General features: G+C 40.3%; 3 protein-coding genes and 1 non-coding gene across 5 annotated transcripts; 1 reads left to right on the top strand and 3 right to left on the bottom strand.

Annotated features, from left to right (window-relative positions):
• Positions 1 to 1552: 1552 nt before the first annotated feature.
• Positions 1553 to 10328, top strand: c8h11orf16 (chromosome 8 C11orf16 homolog). The gene is made up of 7 exons (XM_028585252.1): positions 1553 to 1759; positions 3000 to 3362; positions 4816 to 4910; positions 5123 to 5252; positions 5958 to 6189; positions 7830 to 8318; positions 10075 to 10328. Exons 1-7 carry the CDS (start codon positions 1553 to 1555, stop codon positions 10296 to 10298), a joined length of 1740 nt encoding a protein of 579 aa, XP_028441053.1. The 3' UTR covers positions 10299 to 10328.
• Positions 10329 to 10539: 211 nt separating this feature from the next.
• akip1 (A kinase (PRKA) interacting protein 1) lies at positions 10540 to 13543 on the bottom strand. 2 transcript variants are annotated; one of them, XM_028585594.1, is made up of 5 exons: positions 13350 to 13543; positions 12236 to 12427; positions 12061 to 12135; positions 11862 to 11981; positions 10540 to 10744 (listed from the first exon to the last, which is right to left on the bottom strand). In XM_028585594.1, exons 2-5 carry the CDS (start codon positions 12392 to 12394, stop codon positions 10595 to 10597), a joined length of 504 nt encoding a protein of 167 aa, XP_028441395.1. In that variant the 5' UTR covers positions 12395 to 12427; positions 13350 to 13543; the 3' UTR covers positions 10540 to 10594. The 2 variants fall into 2 exon arrangements, with proteins under 2 accessions (XP_028441395.1, XP_028441396.1); XM_028585595.1 differs by lacking the exon at positions 13350 to 13543 and adding an exon at positions 13154 to 13336.
• A 515-nt stretch (positions 13544 to 14058) lies between these two features.
• rpl27a (ribosomal protein L27a) lies at positions 14059 to 17520 on the bottom strand. Its single transcript, XM_028584935.1, has 5 exons — positions 17482 to 17520; positions 16780 to 16843; positions 16613 to 16688; positions 15403 to 15577; positions 14059 to 14237 (listed from the first exon to the last, which is right to left on the bottom strand). Exons 1-5 carry the CDS (start codon positions 17482 to 17484, stop codon positions 14109 to 14111), a joined length of 447 nt encoding a protein of 148 aa, XP_028440736.1. The 5' UTR covers positions 17485 to 17520; the 3' UTR covers positions 14059 to 14108.
• LOC114560890 (small nucleolar RNA SNORA3/SNORA45 family) lies at positions 16110 to 16239 on the bottom strand. The gene has a single exon (XR_003693271.1). It is a non-coding gene; the product is annotated as a small nucleolar RNA SNORA3/SNORA45 family (small nucleolar RNA).
• Positions 17521 to 17743: the final 223 nt, after the last annotated feature.

Genomic DNA, 17743 nt, shown 5'->3' with positions numbered 1-17743 from the left:
TCTATGTTTTTTTTTGCATCATTTCTTTTTCACAGGAAATCTAGCACTTTTGGAAAAATCTTGCATAGACCTATTTTTTTTAAATCTGAGAAACATTTATAAACAGGTCCAGCCTATGGTAGTCTGACATCATTAAAGCTGTTAATAAGAAAGAAAAATCCTGACACACCAGCAGGAATCATTTCTCACCCCTGCCTGTTCAGGAAGAGACAGAGAGCAGCTTTAGTTGCTCAACTGACCTATGACGGCACCATAGCAACCGTAACATGACAGCAGTGTTTGTTAGTGGCCGGTGAACAGCCTTTCCAGCGGCCGCGAAGAAGACTGATTCCGGGTCTTGAACATTTCTCCATGGAAACCAACATCAACAGTGAGGTGAGGTTGTCGTCTGCAGCTGACTGTGAACAACATAAAAACTGCAGGTAATGTACACACTCAGTTTTTCTGTGTATTAACTTTCACAGCAAAGAAAAAGAAAGCATGTATTTAGCTGCTTCCTTTACAGAACACACACATGATAATTGTGTTTCCTGTTATGATAAGAGAAAAGTGGTTTAGTTCTCAAACTTGAACTTTTTCAGCAATATTCTGTGAAAATGTGTAAAAGTACAACATTTTAACAGCAAAATGTACTTAAAGTATTGAATTAAAAGGCTACTTGTTGGGCAGAATGGTCTGTTTCAGATAGTTATATTATTATAATATATATCATATTATTGGAGTATTATTCTGATACATGTACATGTACATGTAAGCAGCATATTAATGTTGTTAACAGCTGGTGGAGGTGAAGCACATTTGAACTACTTTATATTATGATGGGTTTAATCTAGCACATTATCACATTTTATAAATCAATCATATCTTGTTTATAACATCTTAATCTGTAAAGTAGTAACTCCATTTGTCATATAAATGTAGTAAAAGATACAATATTCTCTCTATGTAGGGGAGTAGAAATATAAGGTAGCGTAAAATTAAAATACTCAATTTGATTTTGAAGCGGTTTTATGGTTTAATGTCCTTAACATAGCAATTGTGTTGAAAATGAAGGGTAACCCCAGAGTAAAAAAGAAACGCAAGAGAGTTAACAAAACTTTGTTTGGGTCAGTGCTAGCTCAGTCAGTGGGGAATTGGCTTGGGAGCCAGAAGGTTCAAGTCCCCGTACGGACCAAATACGGTCTGTGGACTGGTAGCTGGAGAGGTGCCAGTTCACCTCCTAGGCACTGCTGAGTTGCCCCAAAGCAAGGCACCGAACCCTGCTTGGGGAGCCCTTAATGGGCAACCCCCTGACTCTGACATCTCTCCATTAGTGCATGTTTAAGGTCCTGTATGTGCAGGTGTGTGTATTTATGGCCTGTGTATAATGTGTAATATATATCAACAGAGTGTAATAACAAATGTATTCCCCGCCTGGGATCAATAAAGTATCTCTTCTTATTTTTTAGATTCCTTGTTTTAAGCAACTCATTGTTTTATTGTCGCTCTCTCTTTTTGCATTTTACCTGTTACACTCAACTATCTAATTAAGCACTGAAAAGACAGTACAGCGATGACATCCAGGCAGACGACGGCCTCTGAGGCTGCACTGGTTCCTCTGTTTCTGGGAAAACAGCGATGCAATGTCACATTTGTCGTGGACAGCTCAGAGAAGACGAGAGCTGCCCTGGGGTCAGTGAAACGCCTGCTGATCCAGACCCTGCTGACAAAGGCCTCGCTCAGGGACTCTCTCTTCAACATCATGACGTTCTCAGGCAAGGTGAGTGGGGACTGACAGCTCATCACAACACTGACATCAGAGATACTGCCACACAAAAATGGTCTTAGAAGAGGACAAGGAAAGCTGCAATGTGCATACCTCAAAATTGTACTTAGGTAGGCCTACAGTACTTTAGTATAATGTGGATCAACGGAAGCACATTTCCAGGATAATTGCCTGACATCCGGCGCGTCCTTTGTTTTCGCTCTCTGTGTGTTGCCGTTTTCAAAATCCCTTCGCTTCGGGAAACAACAAACTTCAAGCTAGCAAGCTACACGCTAAAAATGGCAAGTTTTGAAGATAATTTGGATCGTGCAACAAGGCAGGCCTGTATGGTTCTTTCGGGAAATGATTGTAAAGATTTACAAAGAATATGTTAACGGCAATTACCATCTAACTGGGACGTTTTGAGGCTGATAGGCAAGGATTTGCTATAGACGGAGTACACACCGCGATACAATTGTAACAGCAAATCACCTTTAACCATGTATCCAGCTAATTCAGATAGCTCTGTATTGTTCAAACAGTTAACTACATTTAATATTTGATGTGGTCTTTTCTTTTATCAGGGGTGCACATGAGCAGTGGTGATTGGTTTAAAGAAATGCAAACAACCCAGAGCATATTTTCTTCTCCTATCCCAGAATGTATGTGTGGTGTAACTGGTAATGCAAGACTAGTACTTGAGTAAATGTGCTTATTGTGTACCACTGCAAAGTTCAGATGTTAGGATATGATTCTCTGGACCGATTGAATGAATTATTTAGTCGACAGTAAAAATAATATAATTTTAAAATATAAATTAAGGCAAGGCAAGGCAAGGCAATGCAATTTTATTTATATAGCACATTTCAGCAGCAGTGCAATTCAAAGTGTTTTACATAAAACAATGAAAACACAGTTAGAAATAAAAAATATTTCAAACAGAATTAAAAACAATTAATACAAAATTAAAAACAGATAGAATACAGGAATAAAATTCACAATGCAATTAAAAAAAAGTAAAAAAGAAAGGTCTTCAGCCTTGATTTAAAAGAGCTGAGAGCAGGTGCCGACCTACAGTTTTCCGGGAGTTTGTTCCAGATATGTGGAGCATAGAAACTATACTATACTAAAAAATTAAGGCCTAATGTCTTATTTAATTGAGAGAATAATGGATTTAAAAAATCTGTTTCTGCACCTTTACATTTATTTGTTTTTTCATCTGTGTGTGGCCTCTTCCACTCTTTCTATTTTGCAGTTAACCTGCTGGTCCCAGCACATGCTTCCCTGCGCCCCAGACACAGTGTACATGGCTCTGTCCTGGATCCACTCCATCAGCTGCGGCCCCGGCAGAGACCTCCTGGCCGCCCTGAGCATGTCCCTCACTGACCCCGCCTGTCAAGTCATCCACCTGCTCTGCACGGGCCTCCCCGGCCAGCCGGAGGCAGTGCTGGCAGCCCTGCCGGCTCTGGCGGCTGGGAGGCCTGTGAATGTCTTCTACCTGAGGTACTCAGGTGCTCAGCTGGACAGAAACACCAGAGACTACCTGCAGTGTTTGACCCAGGCCACAAGAGGGAGCTGTTATGTGATTCCAGTTGCTTTGAATGGAGTGCTGGAGGAGGTATGGCTGAACTCAATGGGTACAGTACAGGGTAAAAAAAGCTGGTTAATATTGAAACACTTCATTGAACCCCAAGACAGGATGTTTTCTCTTTTTGTCTTGTCCCTCACAGAAAGGTATAAAGCACAAAGTCAAATCCAGATTTGTGCCCTTGGAGCAAACAAAGAGAATCTTTAGTTAAGTGCCACAAAATCCACATGCTTTAAACATTTGCAACATTTAAATATTTATCCCAAATAGGTTCAAGTGCTGTGAGAATCTACACTAGTTTACAGAGAAATCTCCAGATGAGCTGAAAACAACTCTCTTATTATTTTCTTTAAATCTGTTGCAAATTCCATTTCAATTCAATTTTATTCTAGTATCAAATCATAACAAGAGTTATCTGAAGATACTTTACAGATAGAGTAGGTCTAGACCACACTCTAGAATTTACAAAGACCCAACAATTCCAGTAATTCCATAAAGAACAAGCATTTTGTGCGACAGTGTGGAGGAAAACTCCCTGCTGATCTTTGGTTTGCCTCCCAGCCAACCGGAGGGTTTGGATATACACTGACTAATCATACAGTCTATGTGACTAATTCACTATTTTTAGAAAATGTATATATCAAGAAAATAAACTTAAAGAAACGTGTGTGTACTTGGCCAGGTGTCACATGTCATTAAAGGGAGCGATATATTTTGTGCAAAAAAAAGGCCAAATATAGGATTTATACTTTATACTGGCTGTAGATAGGTGGGCCAATGCATTTTTTGTCTCAGTGCAAGTAATTAAGTTGTTTTTTTGTCTTTTGTTGGCTCACTTTTACTCACAACATGCTAACCGGCAACATAGGATTCCATTCACTACGCTAAGCTAACTAGCGGCGGCGCTGCCGGTGTTGCACCGGATTAAAACAATGCGTGCACAAAAAATGCGTTGGCCCACCTATCTACAGCTAGGGGAGACCGTGATAAGTCCTATTTCAACCAAACGGTGGCGTATCCCTTTAACAGTTTAAATAAAAGCAATATCTTATACAAGATAAGATAGATCTTTATTAACCCCGAAGGAAATTCTTGTGCCAGAGATTGACATGAACATAAGAATAAAAACAACAGAGTAAAACATGTAAAGTGTATAAGGAGTAATACTAACACCAATGCCTAATAGAATAACAATATAAAAAGTAATACAATTAAGATACATTTAAGTAAATTAAGTAAAATAAAATAGATATTATATTGCACATGATATTTAAAAGTAAAATTGCACGTGATATATGCCTTGTATATGTTATTGTTGAAATATTTATATCTGGTTCATGGAAAAGGGTTACATCATAAGTTAGTCGCATGGACATTGCTGTGACTGTGTGTGTGTGTGTGTGTGTGTGTGTGTGTGTGTGTGTGTGTGTGTGTGTGTTTCCATGCATATTGTCAGGCAGTTCCTCTGTACGTTGTGGAGAAGGAATCATCAGCAAAGACAATCTCTCCAGTGAAGTGTTGCTGTCCGTCCACTTCCGCCTGGATCTCACACAACAGCACATCATCGCCTCTGCTCAGGTTGGTTTCCATGGTTACACTGTTATATAGTTTTTTAAACAATGCAGTATAAACAACGGTACCAAAATTGACGTATTTAGCATGTGACAGAAACATACAGTACATGCAGGCCATGACGTTATAGATGCCGTACTGTAAGGTGCTGTGGATTAAATGACAGAGGCCTGCATTGTGTTTGTGTTTCTTGGCTTCCTGTGGTCACCCTGGTGCAGTCTGGGTAATCCATCAATCCTGTCTGCTCAAACCCTGGGCGGTTCAGAGTTCTTCCCAGGATGCCGAGTGCTGGCCAGGAGGGAGGTGGATGGCCTCTACTACCTGGGAACTGTAATACAGCAAGTACAGGTTAAGAGAGACTGCATGATTACATATGGGATCATGTACATGAAGGTATTTGGACAGCAGTGGATTTGAAATGAAACCAGGGGCGGAGCCAGACATTGTAAACATTCAGGGCTTAGCCCAAACCTAGGGGGGAGGGGGGAGGGTTTCGGGGGCATGCTCCATTTACAACAGCTATGTGCATTATTTTTCAAGCAATTTGATAATAGAATGCCTAAAAATCTGTACATCATTTGGGAAAAACATGATAGTTGCAAAGGAAAAGAATCATCCAGTTTACATCCCATCTTGTATCTAACTGTTCTCCAACTGTCTTCATCGTTCTGAAACCAGAACATAACAAATGTCTGCCACCTAAAAATAATATAGGTAGGGTAGGAATTTTGGCGTAAACAGCTTTATTAATATTGAAACCTATTTTTAGTAGAGTTCACAGAATAAATTGGCAATAGTTCCCCAGTAATAAAACTTTTGCTCCATTGATTCCAGTCAGAGAGATTGAGGGGAAATGACATAAAAGTTAGTTATTTTAAAAACCTAAAAGACTTTGAGAAAACATTCAGGGCTGGAGCCCCAGAAGCCACGCCCCTGCTCGGCCCCTGAACGAAACAATGACTATAAGGCAGTGGTGGACTGGTACATTTACTCAAGTACTGTACTTGAGTCTTTGTGTATGTTGACATGTTCTTCCAATGTGTCGAAACTCAGGGCCGCGGAGGAGTTTGGGTTGTCGAGTTTGACCATCCAGGAGGCGCTAGTTTGGGGGTCGTCTCCTCCCAGAGGCAGCTGGTTTGCTCCCTTGACATGGTGAACCACACCAGAGCTCACACATGCTATCTGGTACCTGGTGACGCTGTCCTGTCGCCATGGGAATCAGATTTGAGAAGATACGGGCCGGGGAGAGTGATGGCCGCCACCGAACACAGAGATGGCTTTGGAGGTACGGAGTTAAATAATGTTTGTGTTTATATTTTTACAGCCATATTCAGTGGTGTGAAAGTTCAGAATACGTCGGCCTCTGATGTCAAATTCCAGTGACAAAGTTGTTATTTAATGAACAAATGTGTCTCTCTCACAATTTACTGCTAACTTACTGTAGAAAGAATGTAGATGTAATAAGTAAGAAATAAGTATAATAGATACAGACTATTACATGATATACTTTAAAAAAATGTATATCTACATTCAACACATTCTCACTCCCATCGCGTAAAATATGGACGCTTGGTCAGGTGCCTTTGGCAAAAAAAGGTAAATAAAAAATAAATAAAAGTCTCCTTTAGCGTCATATCTAAACGCACTTTATCTAAACACGCTTGGTTGGGACTATTGGCGTCACTTTTGATGCAATTAGGTTAAGGAAAAGGTCGTGGGTGGGCTTACGTTTCCATGAATGTGGGACAAGAACGGGACGGTTGGGTTTAGGAAAAGCAGAACGGGACGGTTGGGTTAACGAAAAGAAGAACGGGACGGTTGGGTTTAGGAAAAGCAGAACGGGACGGTTGGGTTAACGAAAAGAAGAACGGGACGGTTGAGTTAACAAAAAGAAGAACGGGACGGTTGGGTTAACGAAAAGAAGAACGGGACGGTTGAGTTAACAAAAAGAAGAACGGGACGGTTGGGTTAACGAAAAGAAGAACGGGACGGTTGAGTTAACGAAAAGAAGAACGGGACGGTTGAGTTAACAAAAAGAAGAACGGGACGGTTGGGTTAACGAAAAGAAGAACGGGACGGTTGAGTTAACAAAAAGAAGAACGGGACGGTTGGGTTAACGAAAAGAAGAACGGGACGGTTGGGTTAATGAAAAGAAGAACGGGACGGTTGGGTTAATGAAAAGAAGAACGGGACGGTTGGTTTAGTAAACGGGACACCGTCCCTGGTCTCCTGGGTGAAAGTCCTGTGTTGTTTGACCCATCCACCACCCTGACCAACCTCCCTACGCGGATTTTCGGGCTTTCATACTACTCGCTACCGTAGTTGCTCGTAGTGCTACGTCATCTTCAAACGCAGTGTAGCTGCTGCTCTCCCCGGTGCGTTCAACACACAGGCTGAAGGGCGCGTTTTGCGTCATTTGACAGCTGACAGCCACTGCCCAAACCTCCGTATTATACGAGTTCGGAGTGAAAACATTTTAATGTACTTATTGAACTTTTAATCAGTTTACTTTTTGTCATGCTTTTATGTTTCTCACCTTACTTTAATTGCATTTCCTGTTGGTTTCACAGTTTTCCTTAATATTTAACCTCAGATTACATAACATTTGAACTGTTATCTGACAGACTTTTTAACATACAGTATATCTACATTTCAATGTACTTATTGACATTTAAATCAGTTTATTAGTAATTTTGTATCTCTTATTTTTTGTTACTTTTATATTTCACATCTTACTTTAATTGCAAATACTGTTAGCTATACATTTTTCCTTATCACTTTTAATATTAAACTCAATTTGAATTGTTCTACTTATAAGAAGACTATGTTTTATTATTATGATTTGATTATTATTCACACAAAAAGCATGAATTAGCATCAAATGATATCTATCCTTCTCAGTAATTCACTCATTTGACTTTGCAGTTGATGTTAAGAGCCTCCGGGTGCTGATGTGGAATGGTTGTGTGTCTCTGGTTCCCGGCAGCCTGGTTTTACCCATTTCAGCTCCTCAACATGTCAGAATAGTCAGGGAGCTCCAAATCCCGACATCAGCCTCCAGTCGTTGTTGCAGCTGGCTTTGTGCTCGCAGCTCCTCCTGCCCTCCCCAGCTGTTCTGCACCGAAGGCTGTCAGTCTTCATCTTGCTGCTGTTCATACTCAGACCCTCAGCCATGCTTATTTCCACTCAGCTGTAGGTCCAGCTTTGGAGGAACCGATGGCTTTGAAAGGGCAGAGCAAGATAAACAGCCAGACCTAAAAAATACCCCGAGGTGTTACCCCGAGGGGCCCTCACCCTCCTCCTCTTCATCTCTTTCTGAAGATGAGAGCAGAGTGAAGCTGAGGCGCAAACAGCAGCGTCCTCCCTGGAGGTACTGGAGACAAACTGGATCAGAGCCACAACACAGACAGCCAGGTGGGAAACACAGACAATGTCTATGTAAACTAATTCATTCTTTTAAGATTCCTACAAAAAAAATAGTACATGCAAACTAGATGCTGCAAAGATTAATCAATTAATCGAGTAGTTGTCAACTCTTAAATTAATCGCCAACTATTTTGATAATCGATAAGTCGGTTTGAGTAAAAAGTCAAAAAGATTCTTTGATTCCAGCTTCTTAAATGTGAATATGTTCTAGTTTCTTCTCTCCTCTGTGACAGTAAACTGAATATCTTTGAGTTGTGGACAAAACAAGACATTTGAGGACGTCATCTTAGGCTTTTGGGAAATGCTGGGGAACAATGATTTTTCTGACATTTCAGAGACCAAACAACTAATCGATGAATCAAGAAAAAAATCAACAGATTAATCGACTAAAATAATCGTTAGTTGCAGCCCTAATGCAAACACACTTAAATCTGTGGCAATGCACAGTAATACAATGCAATCAAATTCAATTTGAATGGAGATGTTGCTCTGTTATATTAGCTGTGGTTGAAGGATTACGATGGTTTAAACCTGTGTTGTGTTCACTTAAAGCCCATTGCTGTGTCCTCAGAAGCTACGGTTTAAACTGCACCGGTGGTTTAGTCTGAACCTGGTTGCTGTGTACAAATTGCCATAACTCCTGTAGAGGAGGTTCAACTTCAACTTGCTGCTGGTTTAACTTAAAAAGGTTTAAGGTCATATAGTTCACATTACATTCACAGACATTAATTTCTAAAATTTCAAATAATTTACCATGGATGTTCTTTTGAAGGCAACATTAAGTCAAACCTATATTATTGTGTAATTGCAAATTGAGGTGCCACCTCAATTAATTTATGATGCAATAAACCAGTTGTTGTTTCTCAAATGGGGGAACTTTGTAGTATTGCAGAGGGTATGCAATATTTTTGAATGCATACTTCCTAATACAGTCAAACCATAACGAATACATTTAGTGATGGATTCTAAACATGGATTCTTTTTTTAGCCTAAACAGCAACAGTGTTGTACCTCTTTATATAGGCTTCTTTTTCTACCAAAAATGTTTTGTGCTGTTCAGGGGGTACTTGGCTGAAAAATATTTCAAAGGGGGTACATTATTCAGAAAAAGTTTGAGAACCATATAAACAGGGTTATTTATGATCTAGTCTAGATCCACAACGTTCCGCAGGATGTCCCTCTTTTCGGCCTGTTGTCCATCACCTTCAGGTTTCTTTGTGTTGGACTTTTAAACTCCGGTGGATTTCTGAGGACTATGGTTGACTGCTCCTCAGATCTCTGCAGGGTAAATCCAGACAGCTAGCTAGACTATCTGTCCAATCTGAGTTTTCTGTTGCTTGACTAAAACAACCTTTGAATGTACACGTTCCACCAAAACAACTTCCTTCCCGAGGCTATTTTGCAGCGGCACCGTGGCTCCATCCGGCGCTTAGCACCGCCCAAGACGATTGTGATTGGTTTAAAGAAATGCCAATAAACCAGAGCACGTTTTTTCTCCCATACCAGAATGCTGTGTGGACTAGCCAGACCCTCCTCCGCAGTGCTGTGGAGGTCTGGCAATGCAAGACTATTAATTATCTGACAGACAACAGTCCACAAAGTCATACTAATACTGTATATTTAACAAGTTATTGATACTGTAATAGATACTATGATATGATGTACGTTTGATTGTAGATTTAGAACAATATTAACAAGCTTTTCAAATCTGGTCATGTTGATACATTTCCCTTTTGACCTGCAGGGGCTTTAGAGCCAAGGAGGACATCACAACCGGTGAGGTCCAGCTTCTTTGACCCACAGATCAGTGCCTCGCCCAATCACAGCTCTCTCTTTCAGTCACTTCCTGGTGCTAAAGGAAGAAGAGCGAACATCAGGGATGTTTTTGAAACGACCAAGTTCAAACCTCGACCACCAGCGGCACTGCGGCCCTTCTCTTGCAACAATGCTACTTCTGTTTACACATAACAGATAAAATAAAGTTAAACAACAAATTGATTCAAAAATATAATTTATTTTTATACACTGTTGCGGCAATAGTGCAGGTAAAAAATATAGTAAAGAGCATGATGTTCTAGGAAACACGGTCCACATAATAAAATACAATAAAATATGGCTTCTCAATGTGCAGCAAATTAAACATTTTGACAGCATAACAATGTAAACATCTGTGTAAAAACAGGCAATAAACACACACAAACAGCATTAGCATTGGTCAGTTTTGGTATTTATGTTAAGAGCGAGTGGCTCGGTCAGGCGAGGGGTCAGAGATTGAAGGTGAGGTTGATGCTCTCTCCAGCTTTGACGCTGACCAGCTGAGTCTGCTGCTCCAACTCCGGCATGCTGGCAGTGATAGCGTACGTCCCCGGTGAAACCTCGATCACGAAATCTTCACTCGCTGCTGACACACGACTCTGAAGAGAGAGAGAGGCTTGAATTAGAAAAAAATATATATATATTTTTTTACTTTTTGTTCCAAGCCGCGACCAACAAAGCTTGGGGAGTGGAAGCAGTGGGTTCAACTCAAAAAGTCTCTCTCAAAATACAAAAAAAAAGAAAAATGAAAAATGTTGTGGACGTCGCTTACTTTACTGCTATGAATGTGTTTGTAAGAATCACAGTTCTATTTTAGGACATTTTACTAAAAACAAGTTTTTGGATGCATTATTGATAGGGGTTTGCCTATCACAGTCAACTGATTCAAAGATACATCCTAGAATGCGCTAGAAAAGTGCTGATAGTAGCATATTTTTTATACTGTATTGTGTGTTATATGGACCTGGGTCTGCAATAAAGTTTATATATACATTCCCACTAAAAAAAAATCAACACTTACTAGCTTTTTGCAGCTTTCAGCGGATTACACGAGCCGAGGGTTTTCAACCCCATGGTGCAAAACAATGGCAGAGATGAAGTAAACAATTTGAATATTAAGCAACCTAAATAACAAGATATTTTTCTCAGGACATGGAGGTCGAAAATAAGTTTATAACGTAGGGCAGGGCGATAAGGAGAAAATCAGATATCACGATATTCTTGTCCTAATATCTCGATGTTGATATTGCGGCGATATTATAGGGTAGACAATTGGTGCCTATAAAAAATATCTTCACAATGAGATTTAAGATAAATGAGCTTCAGTAATGTGGATATAATGACTAAGTGGGTAAAGGTAAAAAATAATAGAAGAGCTAGAACAGTCTGGTAACACAGAAAATGACATCACTTTACTTTAATGCAGCTTTTAAAACCAGGAAAAGACAACACTTATGCCATATTACAATTTCCAAAATCTAAGGCGATATCTAGTCTCATATCACGATATCGATATAATATCGATATATTGCCCAGCCCTACTAAAAAGCCAGTGAATATTGAAATTGCATTACAAGTTAAATAGGATGTCTCAATCACCTGCGAGATGTTTGCTAACACATTAGCCACAGTGACATGATACATTGACAAGGCTCTATTCCTCTGCGTTGGGTTTTTAGGATCTTTTCTGCTTAATTGGTTGTGTGGAGCCCTTACATGCTTCCTGGCCGAGTGTGCAGGTGTTGTCATCCCAGCAGCTGGCCGTGAGTGGAACCTGGACACGTGGCTTCTCTCAGTGTCAGTGGGCTCAGTGCAACAGCCAGACGCATAAAACCTCTGCAGCACAGAGAATATTCTCATTTTAGTCTTCAGGTCCAAGCTGAAAGCAAACAGGCGCAGGCGAATGACCACTGACCTTACACTGATGAGTCGTCTGTGCCATGAGCTCTGCGATGGTTGCAAAGACATCATCAGGCTCCGTGTGTGTTCTCTGCAAAATGTCAAAAGCAAGAGAATTGAGACACAGCGAGTCAAGTCACGACCCAAACTGAATTCACGATGGGGTCAATATACAGAAAACATGCCGGCACCTTGACAGGTATTTGTGAGTCTTCGTCTGTAGCAGTGGGGCTCTGGGATGCTCCAGTGCTTGTCCAGTCTACACTCCGCCTGGAGGCCCGCTCCAGCACCTCCAGGCCCAGACTGGCAGAGCGCCGCAGAGAAGACTCCAGCCACGCTTGGCTTGCCATGAACAGGTCGAGTTAAACTCAGGTGCCCTTTACCTGGTGGAGTGGAGAAACAAGCAAACAGACCTCAGCCACCTTCCTTTTCTTTTAGCTCACAGTACACGCATTGAGACTATACTTTTATTCCAAATATACTTGTCTTTTCTACTATTATAATTTAGAACTAAAGTGATTACTTGATTGACAGTTAACAGTATAATTCACTTCTTTAAAAAGCAAACATGGCAAAACTTCAGCTTCTAAAATGTGAATATTTGATTTTTTTGTTAGTCTTTCATGATGTCAAACTGAGTATCTTTTGGATAAAACAAGCTTTTGGAAGGCATAACCTCAGATGGACATTTTTCACCATTATGGACATTTTAAAACAACATTAATCGTTTTGAGGAAGTAATGGGCAGATTGCAGTGGGAACCGTAATAGGGAACTGATAACAATATTTGCAACCCTTATTTGATATCAAGACAAATAAATTTGAAAAAGGCTATATACCATTAAGTGAAATATTAATGAACACCGTCTAAGTGCTGGTTTAATTATTTAAAAACTTTATTCCTAAAGACTTTATTCTAGAGAGAGCTTCTCCAATCACGGTGGCTTGGCAGCTCTATCGAAATCTTAACCATTAAACATGAACAATTATACATTTTGTACATATCACAAGTGAACGCAGCTGGGAAACTGCGCATGCGTGCAGATTATAGCACCACTGGGCCATACTAGAAAGCGGAAAGTTGTTGCTTATATCAGTAGGCTACTTACTTTCTCTTTTAAACAGTCAACAGTTGGCTTCGCTGGCTCACTTAACACCATATATGAACTAACCATTGTTCTATATCTATGAACTAACACACCGAAACGTCAAACAATTCGACGTTCCATTGGATACGTCACAACTTGAAGTGTTCTACGCGCGGTGTCAACAGATCTCGGGTGAAGAGATTATTTACGTGTTTACCTGTTCAACGCACGGAGAGCTGGGCGGGTCAGCAAGTAAACACGCATAAATACAAGCCTTGTTCAGTTCGCGGCACGTAGTGTTCACATTTCTCCTGATTTAGCTTGCGAAGTTAAGCTCTCACACAGCCTCGACCGTGCTGCTGTTTTCAAGTGACAGGACAGGAAATCCTGCATGTTAGACCCCGCCCCCCCTTCGTCTGGGATGCAAACATTTCTAATGCCTTTCAGCCACTTTTTTAAGTATACTACGTCACTAGTGTTCATCCTAAAAACTCCAATCTGTGTGCCATGAAATAAGAAAATCATGCCCATGTACTAAATATAGTTTATTTTTATCCTTTGAGTCTTGTGAAATCCTGGATAGCTTTGCATCTTCAGTATTCTAAAAATATATATATATATATATATATATTGTTCCCTGTTCAGTTGCCACTCTTAACTAATCACTTTTCAGCATTTGATTTTTGGTTAAAGCCGTTGCTGTAGTAATACATCTTCTAGGTTTCAAACATTCATTCCATTTTCAAATTTACATTTTGAGGACTACAGCAACCTGAGGTGACTCATTGACCCAAGACAATACTTTATATCTAATGATGATGATGATCTAGTGATGAATGCCTTGGCCAAGGCAACCTGTAGTCAGTTAGTGTATGCTCAAGCTCTGCCATGTATGGAGGCATTTAAAATCAGACATGACAAACATCCAGTTTCCATTTATACAGTTTATTTCTGCAAAAACACAATGACAGGAGTATTATGCCATCAGCACACAGGCTCCTCCCACTTCCTTGATCTTCTCCTCAGCCCGTCGGCTGAAGAACTTGGCCTTGACGATCACAGGCTGCTTGGGCAGCTTGCCTTTGCCCAGAACTTTGTAGTAGCCCTGTGAAATAAAAAAATAAATACAATGTTAGTGCAACCAGATAACTACAAAAAACATTTTCTGTGACAGAATTCCAAACCTTTTCCTTAACAAAAGATAACAAAGCCCATAATATTATCCAGCAGCACATTAACAGTGGTGTTATTAACATGCAATGCCAATATAGGTACAACACACAAAATAGTTAAGATCCTCCATTAGAAGAGTACTTAATCTACAAATCTTCATCCACAGAAATGCTCTGCAATTTCTTTCACACAGCTGAATGTTGGTGAAATATTACGGTTATCTGCAGTTTGCATTTGTTAGCAATTTTACTTCAAAGTGTGAACTCAGTTATTGTTCCTTTTATTGTAGCTTGCAACCCATTTCAGTATGGACTGAAATGTACGGACTGATTACAGACAGTGGCAGAAGATGACAGTTTGGTCACAAAAGTATCAAGGCATAACGTTTGTGCACGTTTAAATTATAGCACAAAAATTCTTTAGCAAAACGTTCAACTTTGTGTCAGGCATTCCTGTGCGCATCAAAATTGGAAGATTTCACATTTAACAAAGCCAACTTTGGAAATACACTTGACACATGTCTGACAACAGTAGAGAGGTACTATATATGTTAAGCCTTGCCGAGCTTAAAGACTAGGACCAGGGAAACATCATCCATAGAAAGTAACAAACAACTTCAGCAACCTCAAAGCTGTCTTTTTTAGAATTCTTTCATCTAAATACTAAGCTACCTCACTGAGGACTTCTGAGATGCTGTTTGCAGGCACTGGGGCTGGCTGGTTGAGAAACAACTACAACGAGTAAGCTATCTGCAACTAAAACTCAATGTCTTGTTTTTTTCTACAGCTGTTAAAGACAAGTTACAACTACATCTACTAGAGTTATATCTAGCTTAACCATGTTACATTACAGTTTTGAGCCATGCCAATCATTTCAGTCTTTAAAAACACAAAACAAACTTATATAAAAGGCCAGTGTAGGATATGTAGAGCATGTATTGTAATACATCAGCTTGTAGTATTAAGTCCAAGACTCTGCACATCTTTGACATTAAAGCTCCAACTGATCCCAACTCCCTCCGCCATTGTTTAGTGATGGCCGCTGGAGACCACACATTTTGTCAGTAATGAAAAAAATAAATATTGGTCAATACTTACAGCGCGCACAGCATCAATGATGGGTGCAGGTCCGTCGGGCTTCTTGCCATAGTTGACCCTGGTCTGCTCGCTCACCAGCGTCCACAGCTTGTCCAGGTTGATGGTGGGGCAGTGGGTCGTGTTTCTCTTCAGATGGTAATGTCTCATTCCCACCTTACCAAAGTACCCTGGATGGCTGAGGAGACACACAGGGAGGAGAGACAAAAGGTCAACCGCTGTCTAACCATAGTGGTTTTAGTGAATCTAAGACATAAGTGGAAACTGGTTGGCAGATTGGTGGCTGTATACAGGTTAACACTTAGGCAGGGGATCTATTTTAAAGTCGTTGCTGCTCTTGTTAATCTCTCCAGACTTGACAGAACAGTCAAGGGTGAAAAAAGAAAAGAAAAAGATTCCTGTTCTGAGCATAATCTAAATGCAAACCCAAAGACCGCATTTGTGCTCACAAGAGTCTAACAACCAGAACACTCAATTCCCACTTTAAAATTTTGCACATTATATACTACATAACATTGTTATTAAAAACATATCAAGTACAAATACATGTGTGCAACCCCATTTAATTTCCAATAAAAAAACATTATTGCAAAGTGTTCCAAATGAACCAAAGTCAGTTTATAACGAAACCTGTCACCATTAAAAAGTGTGCATCATATTTCCAAAACATCGCTCCCAATTATAATTTGATGTGACCGTGAGTTCTAACAATTTGTAACTGCCCATGTGGTTGACTGGCCTACAAAAGAGCCAGTCGGTGAATAGGACCAGTCTTCACTCTAAGAGGACTCTAGCACACCAAGACAATGAATTATGTCAAGGTGAGACTCTAGTCTCTACAACATTTATCTCAATAGGTGACTGAACAGATACATATAGAACACTATCAGGCTTAAGGAAAACTGTAGATAAACATATGTCAGAAAGCATTGCAGATCAACATACATCTGCCTTTAATGACTGATATTAAAGCAAATTTATGAATTTGAAATTGCTATTAGCAATACCGGGTACTGCTACTAGGCTAATAACCCCATAACTATAAACAAACTTGGAAATGACCATGCCAGCGTATTTGTAAACATGAATGAGCATATACATTTGATTTAGAGGCACATTTTGTTTTGCACATACACAAGTTAATCCCAGCCCGTTGGCATACTGTCTGGACCCCTAAACACATCACAAGAATCTCAAGCCAAGCAGAACTTACTATTTATCGAAGTTGATTCTGTGGTGATGCATACCACCAGCATTACCACGACCTCCAGGATGCTTTCTGTGTTTGCCTGTGGAGGTAGACAAGTTATTTGTTAACTATGCGTCACACGTAGAGTGGCAAAACTATTAAAATCACCGTTAAAAACAGGCTAAACTCACCAATGCGACCATGTCCGTGGCTGACGTGACCTCGGAGCTTCCTGGTCTTGGTCTTCTTGGTGGGCTATCGAGACAGATTTTAATATAACGTTAACGTAAGCAAATATAGCAAGTCCTATCAGACAGTGGAGTTAGCTTGCTAAATTAGCCAAATGGTCTCTCACGTTACTTGTAGCAACGGTCTTCGCAGCCTGCCAACTATGACCAGGCAACAACAATTCACAACAAAACATATTCGCAGGAAGTTTTTCTTAAAACGAAGTAGGACTAGCTAGCTAGAAGCGTATACATACCGCCTAGTAGCTGCTTTCATGCTGCCTAGCATTCTAGGAAGCTAATAATTCAAATGCATTTACCGGCAGACTTAGCGCGTTACTCTGGGGCACTTCTGCATTTTAAAACCGGGGCCACTGTTGTCACATTTATGAAGACTACAGGGGTTTTGTGTACGCGGTTAAAACATGTGAGTACAGACATAATATGCTGGCTGACGGCTACGACCGTGGGCCCAGCTCTCACACAGCAAACCGCTCACAAATTCCCTTAAAGTTAATAAATCACGGGAAAAAACATCCAGCAAATGACCATAGGAGACGGCTTTACTGTAAACGGCCATAAGATGATAGTTTGCTGTACAAATAAACAAGGATGGGCATAGATTTAACAACATTTCAATGCACAGGGATACATGATAGCACCTACCATCTTGGAGGCTAGTTGAAAGAGGAACGGGATTTGTAATCCACGCGGTTTTGTGCGAGATTTGGCTCCTGGTAACAAAGTGCAAAGTAATCCACAGCGACGCCCAGTGATGGTTGACGGAAATTAATTTATAGCCAAATACAGCTGCCTTACAGCAGTGATGGGATGTAACAGTAGGCCTACATTTATTCACGTACTGTGCCAAAGTACACATTTGAGGCTCTTATACATTAGTAGCCTATTGCCATTTCATGCTAAGCTA

This window comes from Perca flavescens, chromosome 8 (assembly GCF_004354835.1).
Source record: "Perca flavescens isolate YP-PL-M2 chromosome 8, PFLA_1.0, whole genome shotgun sequence".
Lineage (NCBI taxonomy): Eukaryota > Metazoa > Chordata > Actinopteri > Perciformes > Percidae > Perca > Perca flavescens.
The sequence above is the reverse complement of the archived record's forward strand: the minus strand, read 5'-3'. Positions and strand labels throughout refer to the sequence as shown.